Genomic DNA, 17,880 nt, shown 5'->3' with positions numbered 1-17,880 from the left:
TTGCACTGGGGGAAATCTGGGGCAGTTGGTCACTCACCATACTGTTAGTGGGAGAAGAAGTTTCATCTGTTCACCAAAAGAACATTTTCCCCTTCATGCTGTCATCTCTTTGTGCACACAGTGAGCTCAGGAGGCAGCAGAGTTGTCTGAACTTTGTAGAACTGTTGATATAGTCTAAAATTTGTCACTAATTCCGCTCAGCAGAGGCCAGATGTCACACGCCAGCACGCTGCTTCCCAGGGAGCTTGTGTCTCATTTCAGTAGATCAGGGCTGTGCTCCCTGTACTGTGCTGCCTGGAATGACCACCTGAAGTTTCACTGTTGAAATCAGAAAACAAAGTCTTGCACCAAAGGCCTCCCTTTAACAAAATGCTTTTTATAACATACTTAGGACCATAGTTAAGCATCACATTTTAGAAAGAGGTGAAGGTGGTGCATGCCATGGGTTGCATTTCATTAGGCAACACTATGCAACCCTCAGCAAGTACTTAAATATAATGATCTTGCTTTCAAAATGTTTAAAAATTGGATGTTAACTGAAATACCCCACTTCAGTGTAACAGCACTGTGACTGTATTGGCTACATCACCATTTAATTGTGTTTAGCACCAGAAACAGTGACATTTCAGTTTCCTGCCGAGTATGAAAGCGCAATTCATTAATGAAAGGATGAATTGAGAAGTGTTTGTGGTGAGTTTAGTGCAATTTTGGGGTACCTCATGAAAGAATGAATGAAACTTGCTGTTTCATTCCTTTGAGGTGAAGTAGTTAATCCTGTATATGTAAGTGCCTCAGGAAATCCATCCAAGTGGAGGTGGAATTTGTCTTTATTTTCCTGGCAGAGGAGCAGCAGGTAAAAAAGCTTGTCTGGATTCCTGCAGGTGGGGAGACCATTGATACCCAGGCCTGCTACTTCTGGTGATAATTCAGTGCAGTGTGAGGTATCCACCTGCCTCAGAATCCTCATGTTTAGGTTTCCAGGGAAGCATCCCAAGTGCTTGCTACTTTGATAATGAAACAAAAAGCAAAATCAAGCATTTGGAGAACCTGTATATGCAAGGATGTGTATTTGACACACAGTTAAGATCCAAAAAAGACTGGAGCGAGCCTAATGGATAGCTATCAAGACGGTCAGGACTGGAGCACCCTCCTGTGAGAAAAGGCCAAGGAATGGGTTTTGTTCAGCCTGAAGACTTGGGGAGGGAACTTAATAGCCAACCCTCAATCCATATGAGAAAGCTATAGAGAATACAGAGCCAGGCTCTTCACTGGTGTGTGTGATAGGAGAAGACAAGATCCTGGTCAAAAATTGATTAAGTGATTAAGAAATTGATTAATTAAGGTTCTGATTTAGTGAAAGGGAGGATTAAGGAGAATAAACATAGGAATGGATTCCTCAGACCTGCTCTGGAATCTCCATCTGTGGAGCTTTTCAAGGCCAACTGGATAAAGTTTGGAGCAACACACTCTGAGTTGATGACAGCTATGCAGTAGTGCACTCTGGTGTTTTCTGAGAGAATTGTTTAGGTGTGTTCTCTGGTCATTCTTGCATTGTATGCAGTGTTACGTTTTGCATTCTTGATTTTTCAGTAGATGTCATAGTTAATATGGGATGGATTTACGGGAGAGATACCTCTCACAAAAGGACAAAGGAAAAACTAAAATTTCCCCAAAGTTTCTCTCTGCTATTCCTACTTCTGTAGAAGCTTTATGGTTGTCTCTTTTTTTTCTGTTTCTCTTGCTGTTGCCTTTTCCAGTCTGTGCTTTCTTCTTGGAAGAGGAGTCAGTCACACCACAGGAGATTTTTTTGGAGTACCCTGCTTTTCCTCTTACAAAATGAGAATTGTTCTAATCAGATTTCACAGATCATTTTACAGTGGCAAAAAGTGTGTGGTACATACATAGAAGTGGTATATACAAGACCAGGAGTAAGAACTCAAAGCAGAGGTGCAGTCAGTAGATGACAGGACATTGATGTTATCTCACAGACATGTTGTTTACTTTCCCATCTTGAATACAAATTAAAGTGCTTGAATGACAGGCAGGAGGCCAGGTCTGGATTTCCAGAGCAGCTATGCTGCTATATGTACAGAGCAAGAATAAAATTGGGCAGATGTCTGATGTGGAGCAGAAGTTGGTGTTCCCCTCCCCGCTGCCCTCCTCAGCAGGTCACAGAACTGTTTGTGTAACCCACTGCTCACCGCTGGCCTCCCTCCGTGGTGGCTCCTGCTGCCTCAGGGCTCGCAATGCTTGTAGTCAGGAGGGGAAACAGAGGTGTCCTTTTAGATTCTGCTGGCTGCAGATGTAAAAAACTGCCACTGCTGCTGTGGCCCATGAAAATTAATGTGCTGGTGGTGACATTGGTCGCCCCTTTATTTGTCTTACTGGTGTAACATGAGGGTACTCCAACAAATGCAGCTGTAATAAAGTGCCTAGGGACTAGGTTAGAAGCTTCACAATGAAGGAAATGGTGAGCAAAATCCAGGCTCTGACCTCTCAATTTCCTCTGCCAAACAGCCCTGCAGGAGTACAGGAGTGCTGCCCCCATCCTCCCCTCTCACCCCACGTACAGACAACATAGGTGCTCTCAGAGGTACTGAGATGACCCCCTGTTTCTTATAATTCAGAAATTTACCATGGGTTTAATATAAACCTCCCATCTGAATGCAGCAGTGTTTCTCTGGTTTAGTTAAGTTTATACTTAATTAAAACCATTACTCTTCACTTCTTTCTGTTCATTGCCTTAAATACAATGATTTGAAGAAGGGACAAAAAGCTGATAAAGAGAGGAACAAAAATAATATTTAATACCTAGTGGTTTTTATATTTTAAAAAAAGCTTTGTACAAATACTAAGCAGCTAGTCTGGAGTAGCTGGCTGAACAGAGAACACATTGATGGGTTAACAGGAAAGGGCCTTTGATGATGCCAAGGTTTCACTGACTATTCCAAAACTAAAATTTACAAGTGCCTATATGGCAAGAAGACAGCCATAAAAATAAAGTGGATTTTGCCCTTTATGTAATGCTTAAATAAATTATGGTTTAAATTATTTTGTGAGATAATTTCATGAGTTTTGTTGACCTTCAAAAATCTTTTTGTCTTTTCCGAATCTGTCCAAATAGCCAGGGGCCACTGGTCTTCTTGGACACCTGGACACACATTTGCTCAGGTGGCTTGTTCAGTCACTGTCACCAGCACCCCCAGATCCTTTTCCACCTGGCAGTTTTCCAGCCACTCTGCCCCAGCCTGTGGCACTGCCCCGGGTTGTTGTGACCCAAGGGCAGGACCTGGCACTTGGCCTTGCTGAACCTCATAGAACTGGGCTCAGCCCTCTGATCCAGCCTGTCCAGATCCCTCTGCAGAACATGAAGCAATTTGGACTGTGTCATCAATAATACACACATTATATTCACTATCTAGTAATTAAAGATTGTTTTAAATAGTCTGGGTCTCAGATTCTGAAGGCTGTGGATGGGCAAAGTGGGAAGTGGTTATGGGAAGGCTGTTCTTTATCAGACACAGCTTTCAGCCCTGTTCCCTTGTTAACAAACCAGCAGGTTTGTTAACAAGGACTCCTTAAGTCCTCTTTACCCACACACAGAAGAAAAGTCTCTGAATTCTCTGATGGCATGAAGTGGGACATAGATGTGAGATTCCTCTCTAGGTACAGAAGAACAAATAGAAATTAAAATTAATAAATATTACTTGGTGCATCCATGTTATATCAGAGGGGAAAGTGGTAATTTAAACTGGCATTGGAATTGTAATGCTGCACCTTCAGCAGTGATATTCTGGTGCACTGCTTTTCACCCATTTTCAAAAAGGTTCTGGCTGAAAAGGACTGAATTATTCTAAAAAATGTCCTAAATATTTAGAATATTGCTAGTTCTCTGCAAAAAACATTAAAAATGTATTAATACCTAATGTTTAGGATTATTAATTTCTTGTTTGTTGATGGTCTCCACATGGAGGAGCTGTAGAGTTAGAAATGATTCAAGAAAAAAACACTTCAGAGACATCATGTCTTCTCTAAGTTAACTGAGCAACCCCCAAATCAATCATAAATGTTGAGGTATGTGCATCCTTTCAGCTTTTGCTGACTGTAACAAGTTGCACTAGAACTTGGAAAGATGGATCAGGAAACTTTTTTACTTTTTTACTTTGGCTTCTATTCACTACATACCTGAATCTGCTGAGATCACTGAAATGAAAATGGCAAATAACATTTGTCCATTTCCTTTGTCCTTTCTCTGTGCCTTCATAGGGTCGTGTCAGAGGTGGAAATGCTGAGAGCTGCCAGCCCACACAGCAGCTGTGAAATGCAGACCTCTGTGGTCATTATTCTGCCTTGCTGAGCTTTCTGCAGGAGTTTTCAGAGCCCCTTCCAGATGTGAGCTCTGGAGCCTTACAGCTTATACTGTATTTCAAGGATAACCTGAGGATCACGGAGAATAAACTTTATGGCTAATCCTGCCAGTGGACAGGTGACATTTTGGGGCTCACATGCCTTGTGGAGGCATAGCTTGTGTTAGCCCAAGGCCACTTTTTCTATGTAGCTGAAATAGCTTCTTCAAAAGAAGAAGGAATAATCTAACTCAGTCAAATAGTTGTCACAACTGTGACTGCACCTTCCTGTTGTCTTTGCTGGGATGACTGCTGTGGTTCAGGAGCCAAGGCAGTGTCAATGCAGCTTGGACATCAGTATTTTTAGAGACAGAAAAGTTCCAGGAGTGAACCCTGCATTGGTTCCTTTTCACCTGGAATCCATTGAAATAAAAATTCCTAGTAGTTTTTTGCAGGATTTAGGTCTCTGTGATGGGTGACCCCAGGCATCAGTGAAGCCTCCCACAGCCACTCACTCTCTCTCTCCAGTGGGATGGAGGAGAGAATTGCGAGGGAAATAGAGAGGAAGGAATGTGGGTAGAGATAAATACATTATAATAAGTGAAGGGAAAAGGGGAGAAACAGCAGCAAGTGATGCAAAGACATTTACTTTACACCTCCCCCAATTTACACCTCCCCCACGCAGGCTGGTGCCCACTAATCTCCAAGCTGGGTTACTCTAGAAGGACAGCCCCCAGTTTTACTGCTGTGGGCAGTGTCACTCAGCACGGGATATCCCTGGGGTCAGCTGTCCTGGCCGTGTCCCTTCCCTGTCTCTGGCACACTCCCAGCCTCCTTGCTGGAGAGGGGCGCAGTGACAAACAGAGGAGGCCTTTGTGCTGTTCAGTGACAGCTAAAACTTGGGCATGTTGTTAGCACAAATTTAAACACAGCACCATATGGGCTGCTATAAACAGCTACATCCATCCCAGCCAGACCCAGCACAGTCTCCTACACCATGAAGTCCCTGGTTTCCCTTTCCTCTTTCCTGGTTTCCTTTTCCTGGAACGATTTCTTGGTTCCTGTTTCCATTTTCCCACTGTACTTAAAAAGTGTGTATGAAATGAATGTTTACTCCATAGCAAGTGCTAGAAACATCTTGCTGTGCTTGGAACCAGTGCTAAAATTTTAAAGGCAGTGATAAACTCAAGAGAGTTTATGCAGTATAGTTTCTTAGTCAAGGTGGAACCATCCATTCTTCTCTCTCCACAAAGAATATGCACCAGTCTTTTCAACAAATATACAAATAAAACCACTAATATTAATGACCATAACAGAAAGGAAGAAATTATTCAATACATGTTATGTTATGTTATTTTATGTTCTGTTATGTTATGGTATATGCTGTAATATATGTGCTCATATATATTTATTGGTACAGCTTAATTTATTTACAGACTTAAGCTTTATAGAAAGGGTCATGAGAGTAGATAAAGACCAGAGTTATCACTGATAAAATTACCAGACTTTTGAAAGTCCAGGTATTCTGACCAAGACTGCATCAGAGAAAAACTAGAAAGGAAATCCAAGTGTCTTTGATTTCTGAAAGTGAAAGGTTCAGATCACATGTGGTTTACAGAAGACCAGACACAACCTCAAAAGCTGTCAGCAGCTAGAGGAGAATGTCTCTCTATTATACCACATCTTGGCCTGTACCTACTCTGTCTTCAACTCCATTTATGTTGATCCTTGTGTCACTTTGCAACAACTTCACACAGTGGAAGAATTTCACCACTGAACTAGTCAGTATTTGAAATGTTCACTGCTTCCTTTGCTGATCTTGGTTCCCTTCACCTAGGCAGGATCAATTAGTATTTCTGCTGTGTCTACACAAAGTAATTCAGTACTGACCAGTGCATACATCAGAAAAATCCTAAAATAAATACCTAAGTAATTTTAAATTCCCACTAAGAAAAATAAATCTTACCTTTATGAAAAGCTGGATTATAACTAGAAGAGGGCTGAATCTCATTTCTTACCTTCATGCTCCTGAAGTAACTCTACAAGTATTGCCTTAATGCAAAAATGTTTTTTCTGCTTTTCAGCTGGAAGCATATGGGTACCTTTTTGCTGCAGTGCTTTAAAGAGAGCTCATGACAGCTGAAAGAGGTTGCAGCATCAGGCTCAGGGCTTTTGGCAAGCAGGACAATCCCTTGTGTTCTGGTGATACTGTCTGATGATTTCATGCAATGTGTCCATTTCTGCCTTCTCATAGTTACACATGACTTGCAATTACCCTGAGTGGACTAATGGCAGTCAGTAATTCACAATGGCATCTTTTTGTCATTTTACTCACTTTATCTCTCTATAAGAGACCCTTCCTTTGTCTGTATTTCTGAATCTTTTCTGGTCAGACAGAGAGGCTCTTGCATTGCTCTAAGCTGTGGAAGTCTTAGCAGACTAAGATAGCAATCAGTCAACAGCTTTTTCCCCTGGCTGCCAAACCAACTTGACCATGTCCTGAATATCATGAATCTATGCTAGTATATCTAGCAGCTATCCTGCTCAAATAAAACCACAGGACTTTGAAATGACTGTTCTTGGAGAATCTTTAGCTGTGCTTAAAGTAGAGAAGTGATTAAACTGTATTAGAGCCAAAAGTAAATGAAAATATACAAATTCGGGTTTTGAGGATAAGTTCTTCCAGATATTGTAAAGTTCTCTTTGAAACACATTTCAGTCTAGTAGCCCCTTATTTTATGTTATATTTATTCTGAGATTTTTTTTCTTTCTATATAAAATGTATCCCCTGTATTCTGTGAAAGATAAATCCTGCAGAAGAGGAAAAAACAGATGTGGGGTTTTTATCTATTAAATACCATTTCTTGTTTGGTGATCCTGCAGCATTATCAGAAACAATCAAAATCTTAGGGTGTGCTTAGATTTGGATATATTTACTACCAACTCTTGTGTCTTGTATACTAACAATCATTCCTATCATGGCATCAGCATTTAGTGTCCTGTATAGAAGAGGATAATCATGTTTATTTAATGGCAAATATTTATACCTCTTTGAATTGTTTCAACGTCAAGGCAAACTTTCTTTAAGGTCAGTCTGACATACTTCCACAATAAAATTAAGGGAGAGGAGACATCTCAAATTTCCCTTGTTTGAATTCAGAAGGCCTCCTCCTGCCAAGGCAAAACCCTTTGTAAACTCCATTTAGCATCAAAATTTTGGGTCCTCTGTTTAATATGCAGTTTTTTTCTCCGTATTATCTCATTAAACAAGAGGAATTTCCTCACTATTTCAGAAACATTCCTAATGACCATGCTCCATCACAGGCTTGGATCTGCGTGAATTAGTCAAAACCACTTGTATTTTTGTGAAAACACTGCTGTGCTTGCCTACAGAGACAGAGCAATGCTGTGCAGGTCTGGGAGCGAGCTCTGCCTGCTGAGCTGCCCTGAGAGCTGTTCAGGGAGCAGGTCAGTAACAGATTTACAGCTGCTGACTGCCCCAGGGGAGCTGGGGGCCAAGGGGGCTGCACCTCTGCTGGGCAGAGACTTGCTGGTAACCAATGTCAGGAGCTTTAATCACAATATTGCCAACACAATGCATCACATCAATAAAGAAACACTGCAAGTAAAAACTACTGACTTCATAGATGAAGAAGGTAAATAGTAATACTAGACTTAAAAATGATGGATAAAATTATTAAGCTGTTAGTTTCACTTAGAGATAACCACTGTATGATGCAGCAGTTTTCACTCAATTTACTAATGTTTGAGGTATTTAGTTCTTAAATGCAAATGTGAACCTCTGCATGAACTGGAGTTTGCTATAAAATAACGTCGCTATTTAATCTTGTAAATGGCTCTTTTTAAAATTAGCTTAAAATATAAAGCAGTCATTTGATTTCTGTTATTCTGTTATTAATTTACAGTTAACACTTGTTTAAATTGATTAGGTTTTTTTTCTTTTCATTTGGGTTTCATGATATTAGTTTTCATTTGGATGCTGTTCTGCCAAATTCAGTTGTCAGTTTTGGCCAGCTTGTGAAATAACTAGACAGTGTTAAAGTCGCAGTGAAGAGAGGCATCTCAATTATGCCATTTTTTCATATTTATTTAACTAATATGAATTTAATCCCAGGTCAGAAGTAACTGAAAATTGTTAACTGATGAGTTTGCTTCCACTTCTTTCAAATAATTGTGCCTCCATGTAGAATAATTAATTAGCAGAGCTCAGTGCACTGAAACCATCACTACATTTTAAATTAAACAGCCACTTCCAGAGAAAGGCCAGTAGGCTATGGAATGTTTTTCTGAAGTGTTGGGCACAGGCAGCGAGATGCAGAAGAGCTGGTGAAGGCGTCACTGCCTGTGTGACAAATATTTTATTGCTGTGTGAAAGGGCTACAGCACTTAGGGCACTTAGCTTACTGCCTTTTGCTAATCCTCAACTCACACCATCAGGCAGGAAATCAGGCTGGGAGTTCCTTGCCTGAAGCTTGTTTACCCAGGGATGGGAATGCCGTGCCAGAGCACAGCCCACGGTCACTGTGCACTGTGCCTGCCCTGGGAGTGGAGCTGTGCCTGCCACATCTGTTATTAACCCACACCGTCTCTCAGCAGGCATTCCTAGAGGAATGATTACACCCACAGCCTGTGCCTCATTGTATTTTGGTAGTGAACAGCACAGGAACAGGCTACTTTGTTTTAATTACAGTAAGAATTCCATATTGATGGGGTGTGTGCCTATACACCACAAATTGCATGAATGCTGCAGGACAGTACTGATGGACCTTAATTTGAAATGTAAGCAGCTCTTCACATCACCGATGCTGGGTCTGTTTTAATTCATTCTGCCTCAGCATTTGCACAGAGAAAAACATCTTGTTGCCACACTTATGACTCACAAATGGCTGATATTCCATGGAATTTTATTTTTAGGTGGTCAAAGGAGTTCAATCATCCATTTAGTATTCATAAATTAAACTAAAGTTTTACTGTTTGTATATAAAATTTAGTTTTTATTTTGTGAGGAAAAAGCTATGAATGAACAGGAGCATCTTGATGTCACAGAGGTGACACCATGAGAAACTGCAGTTTGCAAATAATGCACAACTGCAACTAATAGTATAAATTATAATGATTTCCTATATAAAAAAATACATATACGTGGATAATATTTAAGCAGTAATAAGAACCAACTGAGAAAATACTACGCTTCTTCCCCACCAATGACTCATAGCTAGGAATAAGGATAAAACCTCTTCTTCTCTTTTCTTAAACAGCAGAATTTAATTACTGATTTAATAAGAGTTCAGATGAAAAACTATAGATGCTAATTACCTGTCTGAAGTTTCAGTCCAGAGGCACAGGAGTATCTCTGGACTGAGATTTTCCATACAGAATTTACACTGAGATTTGGGTATCCATGTTTGTAATTCTCAATGGCTACATTTATTTGCTAGTGTTGCCAATTTTTTCCTAGGCCTTTTTATTTTAATAACTAAACAGCTCTCCATAAGTTTTACCTTGTCAAATTAGTTGTTCAGGTTTGCCATTTGTTGCATAGATCAAATTGCCTTTTGATGAATTGTCTGCACTGTTTGTTCTATGGCAAAACTGTGCATGTAGTTTACAAGCAAAGAGCATTTCAGCTCAGCAAAGGGCACAACTAAGGTGTATTTGAAAATGTGCATGACAGAAAGGAAAAAATGCTTTTTTGGAAATCATATCATAAACAGGTTTTTTGCATCTTTTTTTTTTTTTTGTTGGCAATTAGGTGCTAATTAAGCATCTAAGAAATTGAGCTCATACTTAAATTTTGTGTACTTTCTTTTAAAGATGAAAATTGAAGGAAGTGACTGTTCTGATCACCTGAGAGCACAGCTCCCAGAAGGATTTCTGAGGTACAGGATGAATATGTACTATATGCCCAGGTAGGCAGAAGACATCCACAAAACATCAGATCATATCTAACAATAACCAAACAAACCAAAAAGATATTCTGGGGGCATAGCAATAAAACTGATGTCCAGCCACACCAACCTCCATAAGCTGAGGCTGTTTTTTGTGCACCTAAATATGTAAATCTTGGTTTACTGAGATTTTGAAATCATCTAAGCAGGTCAGGCAAGAGCTCCAGCTGGCTCAATACAGATTATCTCCAAGATGATAGTGCCCATGGCAACAAGCACTTGACTGCAGAACTCTCTGCAGAAGCTTCTGGATGCTGAAGACGGGAAGAGCTGACACGTCCAGCTTGCCACAACCTCGGGGAGGGAGTACCAAAGCAGCAGAAGGCAGATTTTCACTTCTGCAGCCTTTTCTCTGCCTGTCCTCCCCCATTTTTGTGAAGTAGTAGGACTAGGCTGATATGTCCTATCAACAATGGAGCAGCTGAACTGACGTTGACATTGAAACTTATTTTGCTTGTCAAAAACATCAAACCAGGGAATTTTGGAAGTGATGAACGGTGAAGTGCTTAAATATTTTCAATATTTAAGTAGGAGCTTGAATTTGTTTCTGAGTTTCATGCTTATGAACACTGTCCTAAATGCAGTCATACAACCAGAGAATCCTAGAATGGTTTGGATCGGAAGGGACCTTTAAATACTGTCTAGCTCCAGCCCCCTGCCATGGACAGGGAATCTTTCACTAGACTGGTTTGCTCAGACCTCCATCCGGCCTGATCTTGAACATTTCCAGGAATGGGAAGCCCACAACATCTCAGGGTAACCTATCCAGTGTCCTGCCACCCTCATCACAAAAAAAAATTCCTTCCTCATATTTTATCTAATCCTAATCTCTTTCCGTTTAAACCATCACCCCTTGTCCTATCATGACATGCTTTGTACAAAGTCCCTCTCTGGCTCTCTGGTAGACCCCCTCTAGGTATTGAAAGGCTGCTGGAAATTCTCACTGGAGCCTTCTCTTCTCCAGGCTGACTCACCTGCCTCAGCCTGTATTCACAGGAGAGATGCCCTCTGATAAACTTAGTGGCCCTCCTCTGGTATTCCTTTCTACTCAAACAGTTACTTATTTTGGGTGTTTGAAGTTCTTCAATACCAATTTTTGTGACACAGGGTAACAAAAAGTTCAAAAGGTAACTTTGAAATGCTTTGTGGAATTGTTTTCATTATCATTATCAAATTCTGCTAAACACAATGATAGTGCAACATGCTGAGGGCATTGCAGGATGCATCCCTCAATAGCTGGTAAAAGACATTTTAGAACAGCTCATGATCTGATAAAGCCCTTATCATTGTTCAGGAGGAGGGAAGGACTTGGCTAAAGGAACACCTGAATTACGCAAGCTCACCTTGCCACCCCCTTAGCCAGGAGCTTTTTGCTGTACTAGGAATGAGAACTGGCACTTTTCCAGGGAGGTGTGCCAGAGGTAAGTGAACATGGCCCTGAAGTATCCTATTGTGTTGAAACAGTCTTTGTGGAGAGCCGAAGGCGTGTCACTGCCTTTATAAACGCGGCGCTGCTCTCCCAAGGAGCTCCGGCTCTTCTGAAAGAGGGGAATTGCATCAGGAGTTGTGTTTGGGTGTCCCCGAGCCCTCTGCAAGGTATGCATTTCAGTTCTCTTCCTTTTGCCCTGTCTCACCGGCAGCAGAAGGTTCCTGTGAAATCGTTGTCCATTTCAATGTTATTGTTTGCTGTGTCTGCAACAGAGCTGTGCATGCCATGCGAGGTTCCCTAAAGAGGGGTTCATGGAATGAAGATTTGTGTGTAGTACGAGGCATGAAGCAAGCTGAGTAAGGGCTAAGTACAGCCTGCTTGTATAAGCTGCTACCTGTGTATTCTACTTTCTAAATTCGTGTAACTAAAGATATTTGCAGTATGTTGAAACAGATTCTTTATTAGCCTGGCTGCACATTAATCTCTGCTTTCTAACACAAAAACTTGGCTACAGAGGAAACATGATGGAAATGATGGAAACATCTAAAAAATGGTGGAAACATCTATGATGGAAACATGTAAAAAATACATTTAGGGTTTTAATCATCAAAATGCCAGGTTTAAACCCCTCTTTGATCCTGAAAGCCGCTTTATAAAAGCAAGTACCTACAGAAACAAGCATGCTCTCTGCAGATGCAGGGATCACCTTGGTAATAATTTGCTAACTAGCTACTTTTCAAAACTGAAGTTGAACATTTATCCCTGGAATTTGGTGGCTTTAAGCACAGCCCAGTGCACTGCAGGTTATCTTCAACAGCAAAAAGGTAGTTCTGTTTGTTTAGCAGTCAAGGTGGAAAATAATGCATCAATAGTTACTTTTTGCTCTCTGGAAAGACAACCATAACCAACAAAGACAACCATTTTTTTTTCAGAGCAAATTTGAAGTACTGGCATGACCAGTGAATTACAAGGATTTTCAGGATGCCTACAAAATAGTCTTCCTCAACTTGAACCAAATAGTTTCCATCCTGTCTGGCATATTTTTGAAGAATAGCCAGCGATTGGAGTTAAAAATGCTTATGAGTCATTTTACAAAATGGGAGATTGTGGGAACAACTGCTTTATAGTTATAATTTAAGATATCCATCTGAGATTGACAAATCCAAGGTCCAAATTTCTTCTCTGACTGCAGAAAAGATTTTAATTAAGTTACCTCAGTCACTGGGCAGTAGCATGTCCTGGCAGTGATTCTTCTGCTCCCCATTGCATAGAAAACAAAGTAACTGAAAGTTACTCCACAACCTCTTACAAGGATAATTCATAATGGTATTTAAACCAGGTATTATTTACTCAAAGGACAGATAATTTTGCTGATAACATCACTTTAATAGGTACCAAAGTGCAGTGCAATGCCATGTCTGAAAAACTTCAACTGTCAAATGTAATATAGCATTAAGTGAAAAGGTTTTTTATAGTTTTGTTTGTTTGTTTGCTTTGAAGGCAGAAAACAAGCAGGACAAAGACCATGAGGATCAAAAGCTTTGGACTCCTTTGTGTGTTGATGCTGGTCTCCCAGATGCTACTAGCCAGCTGTGAAAGACAGAAGGAAAGGAAAAAGGGAAGACAAGGCATAGAACGTGGTGGGAAAAAACCAAAGGAATCTAACCAAGAAAATGAAAAGGAGCAGAAGTCAAAAGGAGGAAAACATCCTAAAGGCAAGTTTGAAACCAAAGAAAATGCTGAGTGCACCTGGTCAGTGATGGACACAAGTGCTGTCACTGTGCACGTACAGTGCAAGCACGGTGACAGTGAGTTCTGGTGTGAATTCTCTGGAGACCCTTCTAGCTGTGCACAGTATGCAGCAAACCAGAAATCCTACTGGAAACAAGTCTCCCGATCCCTAAAGAAGCAGAAGCAGATTTGTCAAGACCCCAACAGTGTTCTAAAATCTAAATTATGTAGGAAAGGCCCACAAAGTGCTCACCTCAGGTTGACTCACTCAAGCCTACTAACAGCAGTGGGTCTTGGCAAAGAGAACACAATGCATCACACACAAGAAGTTGTTCAGACTCCAGCAGATGCCTCTGTGACTGAAAAAAGGCTAGAACACAGTCCTCAAGACTGTGTTGAAGATGTAGATTACATTGACCAGAAAAAGGTGGCTGAGGAATACTGTCCAGAAAGCTTGCTTTCCTTCTGCAACTTTTTTATCACAATGGTCCAAGACAAACGGTGCTGAGGAGGTGTTTCTAAAGCTCTGAATCATGAAAGTCTGGTCTGTTTTGAGTTACTGCAAACCATTCCAGATTTTGCTCTCATGTTTTATAGTGTATATAAGCAAGAAGGAATATATTTTTCTGATTTTGTATATATACAACAGACTACTCTAACACAATTGAAGATGTTAGAGATGCTATGTGCCCACAGATTGCTACCCAATGGATGTGTTACCAGTGGATGTTACATGCTCTGTGCAGAAGTGTATCAGTAATCTCCTTGGCCCTCTTTCAGCTGTGTAGCCAAAGTGATGAATTCAGTGCCATGCACTTCTTGGTTATGTACAATGCTTTTGACCTAAAAATTCTTAAGAAAAATAAACTTCCAAATACATTAAAAGCATTTTCTCTCTCTCTCTGTTTTACTAGATTTGTCAATAAGTGCTAAATCTTAGTCAAAGAATGATCTTACACAATATCTAGGTGAAGTGTTGTTTATAAAGTGGTTTTAAAAATACTTCTGCAGTTTTGCAGACTTTAGCCTTTGATAGCAAGCTACATTATCATTAGGTTTTCATCATTGTAGTAATGAAGGGCAACAAGATTTTCTGATTTGTCAATAAGTGTGCAAATCTTCAGTTTTTAATCGCACCAAAGGATGTCAAAACACTTTGAAAACACCAATTCCCTCTTTTCTTCTACAGTCTGAAGCACATTGTACAAACTTTCTGGTAGGTAAACAGAGACATGGGGATAGAATGAGTTATATAAGTTGTACATAGGCCCAGGACTGGATCGCTTACTCAACAAATAAAGAGCTCATATTCAACACTGCCTGCAGGGTTTTTTGAAATTCCATATTCCTTTATTTTTCTGTATGGAGGACACTAATATTTTTCTGTTCATTAAACTTCATCTGTGGTAAAACCCCAAAAAAAACCCACAAAAACCCACAACATAACACCCCACACAAAATTCCAAGAATAAAGATTTTAGAAAATGTAAAGCTAATGATGTAAAATGTAAAGCTAAATAATGACAACTGATCTTTGCTAATTTTTGCAAATTCAGCTGGAAAAACTGTAAAATACAACTTACACTTTTATTAAATACAACTTACACTTTTCTTGTGGATCTGAATACAGAAGTATGGTCTTCTGCTAGTGATCCACTTGAGGAAACTTGAAATTTCATGAAAAACAACTTCCCTGATAATTTCTAGCAAATTAAACTAGCATTTCTGTCTCTTGAGAAAATATAGTCTGTTTCCTTCTGTTAATATGTCATTTCTAGAATATTTTTAAGATGGGTAGTTATGAACTGAATGTGGGATGCTGCTATTAGTCAGACAAACTGTGTTTGAGAAGAATTCAGATGTATTTCACCAAGTAAAAATGGCAAAAAAGAAGAGATCCTTCTTACTGCAGTTGTAGCCTCTGCATGCCCTGTGGAAACACTGGCTGTTACCAGGCCATGCAGGATAAATTTGGTTGGACTGGCACCCACAGAAAAGCAAAATTCCAGTAAAAAGGGGCATCAACACTAACATCTGTGAAGCTGGAAGATACAGCCATTTCGGTGCCAAGTAGGGTGGGAAAACAGCTACCTGCTCTTTATTATTAAGGGAGATAATAAATGCTGAAAGGGCAGGCAAATTGCAGCTGCTAGACACTTTGTGTGCTGGCCTACCCCCTTCACATTAGGAAATGATTGAGATAAGAAAGTCAAAAATGCAGAGAAAGTACTAGGAGCTTTATTTGGCCTAAGCAATCGTACACTACAGTAATTAATTATTAATGTCTACTCTGGTGTACAGACACCTTTCTATTAGTTCCAGATTATAACCAGAGCACTGGGCAGGCCTGACTTAAGAGGTTTACTTGCTCCAGATATTTTGGAAAACATCCAGTCCTACCTCCCCTTAGCTGCTGTTACTCTCGGGAGCACTAAGGTGAGGACTTTGTTGCCTGAAGCACCATCACTCTGCTCTGAGTTGCCAGAAGGCACTGCTCTCCTGTGGCTGTCAGCCAGCCAGGCACACTGGGCCAGTGACATATCCCAGAGCAAATTCCAGCCAGGGATTCCAGAGCTGTGAGTTACATCTCCATGTGCAGGGCTGTCAGCGCCTGGACCCACGTGCTGGAGTTGCACGTTCCTCTCCAGGGATGCATTGCGTTTCTTCTGCCTCATCTTCTCGTTTCCATTCAGGGCTGACTTTTATCTTCACGTGTGGCTCTTTGCAGGAGGAAAACATGCTCATTCTCAGCAGTTCATGGGTGCATTTCACCTTCAATGCAGGCAGCTGTGCAAGGACAGTGTGGAGCACCAGCAGAAAAAGGAGATCTCTGTGCAGCCTTTTTCCCCAGAATGGGCTGTTGTGAAAGTGAAGATCTCAAAACTGTCTCAGAAAAAGTATGGAATTTTTTACCTCCATGAGAGTGCAGTTTTGAATGTTTTTCAGAAGGGTGCATTTCAGAATAGCAGGGTCTGAGGTGAATTTATCTGGAGTCTAACTTCATTACAGCCTGTTCTATAATTGTACTGACCACGACTCTGTGGCTAAGAGGGTCTAAGGCCTCATTGCAGTTACCGAGCCTTGTGTTGTTTCAGCCAACATCCACAGAGCAATCACATATCAGTCTTTCTTTGGGGCATTTACAGTCACTGAAGTCAGAATAACTTTGGTGATTGTGGAGTCAAGCTACTTAACATCAATAAAACATTTCCTGGTATTCTTGATCTTAGGACCTCTGCTCCTTACGAAAAAGTTCACAGCTGAGCTCAATTCTCTGACACTTTGTCCCAGGTGCACCAGTTGTCCTGGTGTCAGAACTTCACGTTTGAAGAACTTGATGTTAGTGACTTAGTTCTAAGACCTTTTCTAGCAGGACAGGCAGGGCTGCAGTGAAGGAAAACAGTGAATGGGTTTGAATTCTGAGTGCGCGGTCCAAGTCCTCAGTCTGATCATAGTGAAAACCTACAGTCTCAGCCTTCTTAGTGTTAATGTGAGTTATGGAAAAATCAGCCCTATTTTACACCTGGGGAAACAAAGTACAGGAAGGCTGGATGACCTTGACAGTCATGGGAAGAATATCAAAGGCTGGATCAGCTACCAGGCAGAGGTCTAGAGTTCCAGTGGTTCCCTTCTCCCATGCTTCATAATTAGACCATTCTGCACAAGAACTGCGTGGATTTGTTCTTGAAGATATCCAGTTAACCTCTAGATATTTTAAAATTATTAGGAGTATCTTGTGAAAAATTAGATTACTTTCTCTGCAATATAGTTTGTTTTCCAGAGAACCCTGAGTGTTATAATTTGAATATTTACTTGGGAAGAAAGAGCTTTTGAAGAGAGGAAACTCATTTTAGCTTCAGAGATGAAGCTTCAGGGAATTTCTCTTCTAGATGATGCAACCCCCACATACTCCTGCAGATTCTTAAACTCTCATCAAACTTAGGAGAGTCAAAAAGTCAATTTTATTTTAAAAAGAGAAGAGGCAAATTTGGAATTTTCCCAACAGTTATCTCCTAATATATGATGGTTGTATCTGGGAAAAGTTGCATATTTTTTGTATTCACTAGGAAATGGGAAGACATCGTTAATGCCAAGCAAATAGCTCTGGCAGTGCAGCACTACTTAAGAATCTGTAAAATTGCAGCTCCTTCAAAGTTTTTTTCATTCCTATTTACTGCAGTGTATTTTATGCCCACTTTCATACACAATTTCATTTGAATGAGTTTCCGTTCCTTTTGCAACCTCCTTTATTCATTTACCACTTTGGCAACAGGACAGATTGCGTATCTAATCTCAAATGTTGCTTGACTACTTGAAGGAGGAGAGAACGGAGTGACTCAGCCCTCCTGCTTCCAGGAGTTCCCCACCCTGCTCTCCCCCCAGGGGGCCAATGGGTATTAACACC

General features: G+C 40.6%; 2 protein-coding genes across 2 annotated transcripts in view; one reads left to right on the top strand and one right to left on the bottom strand.

Moving 5' to 3' along the window:
• Positions 1–10,253: 10,253 nt before the first annotated feature.
• Positions 10,254–13,983, top strand: FGFBP1 (fibroblast growth factor binding protein 1). Its single transcript, XM_041490672.1, has 3 exons — positions 10,254–10,276; positions 11,780–11,911; positions 13,245–13,983. Exons 1-3 carry the CDS (start codon positions 10,254–10,256, stop codon positions 13,981–13,983), a joined length of 894 nt encoding a protein of 297 aa, XP_041346606.1.
• Positions 13,984–15,658: 1,675 nt separating this feature from the next.
• The window catches only part of CD38 (CD38 molecule), a 38,276-nt gene continuing 36,054 nt past the window's right edge, over positions 15,659–17,880 (bottom strand). Inside the window, exon 8 of the mRNA XM_041490653.1 lies at positions 15,659–16,859. Coding sequence (XP_041346587.1) covers positions 16,787–16,859 — 73 coding nt within the window. The 3' untranslated portion in view covers positions 15,659–16,786. The remainder of the gene's footprint in view (positions 16,860–17,880) is intronic.

The sequence above is a fragment of the Pyrgilauda ruficollis genome, unplaced genomic scaffold (genome assembly GCF_017590135.1).
Source record: "Pyrgilauda ruficollis isolate IOZ18807 unplaced genomic scaffold, ASM1759013v1 scaffold1, whole genome shotgun sequence".
NCBI lineage: Eukaryota > Metazoa > Chordata > Aves > Passeriformes > Passeridae > Pyrgilauda > Pyrgilauda ruficollis.
This window is presented reverse-complemented; position numbering and strand designations above follow the sequence as displayed.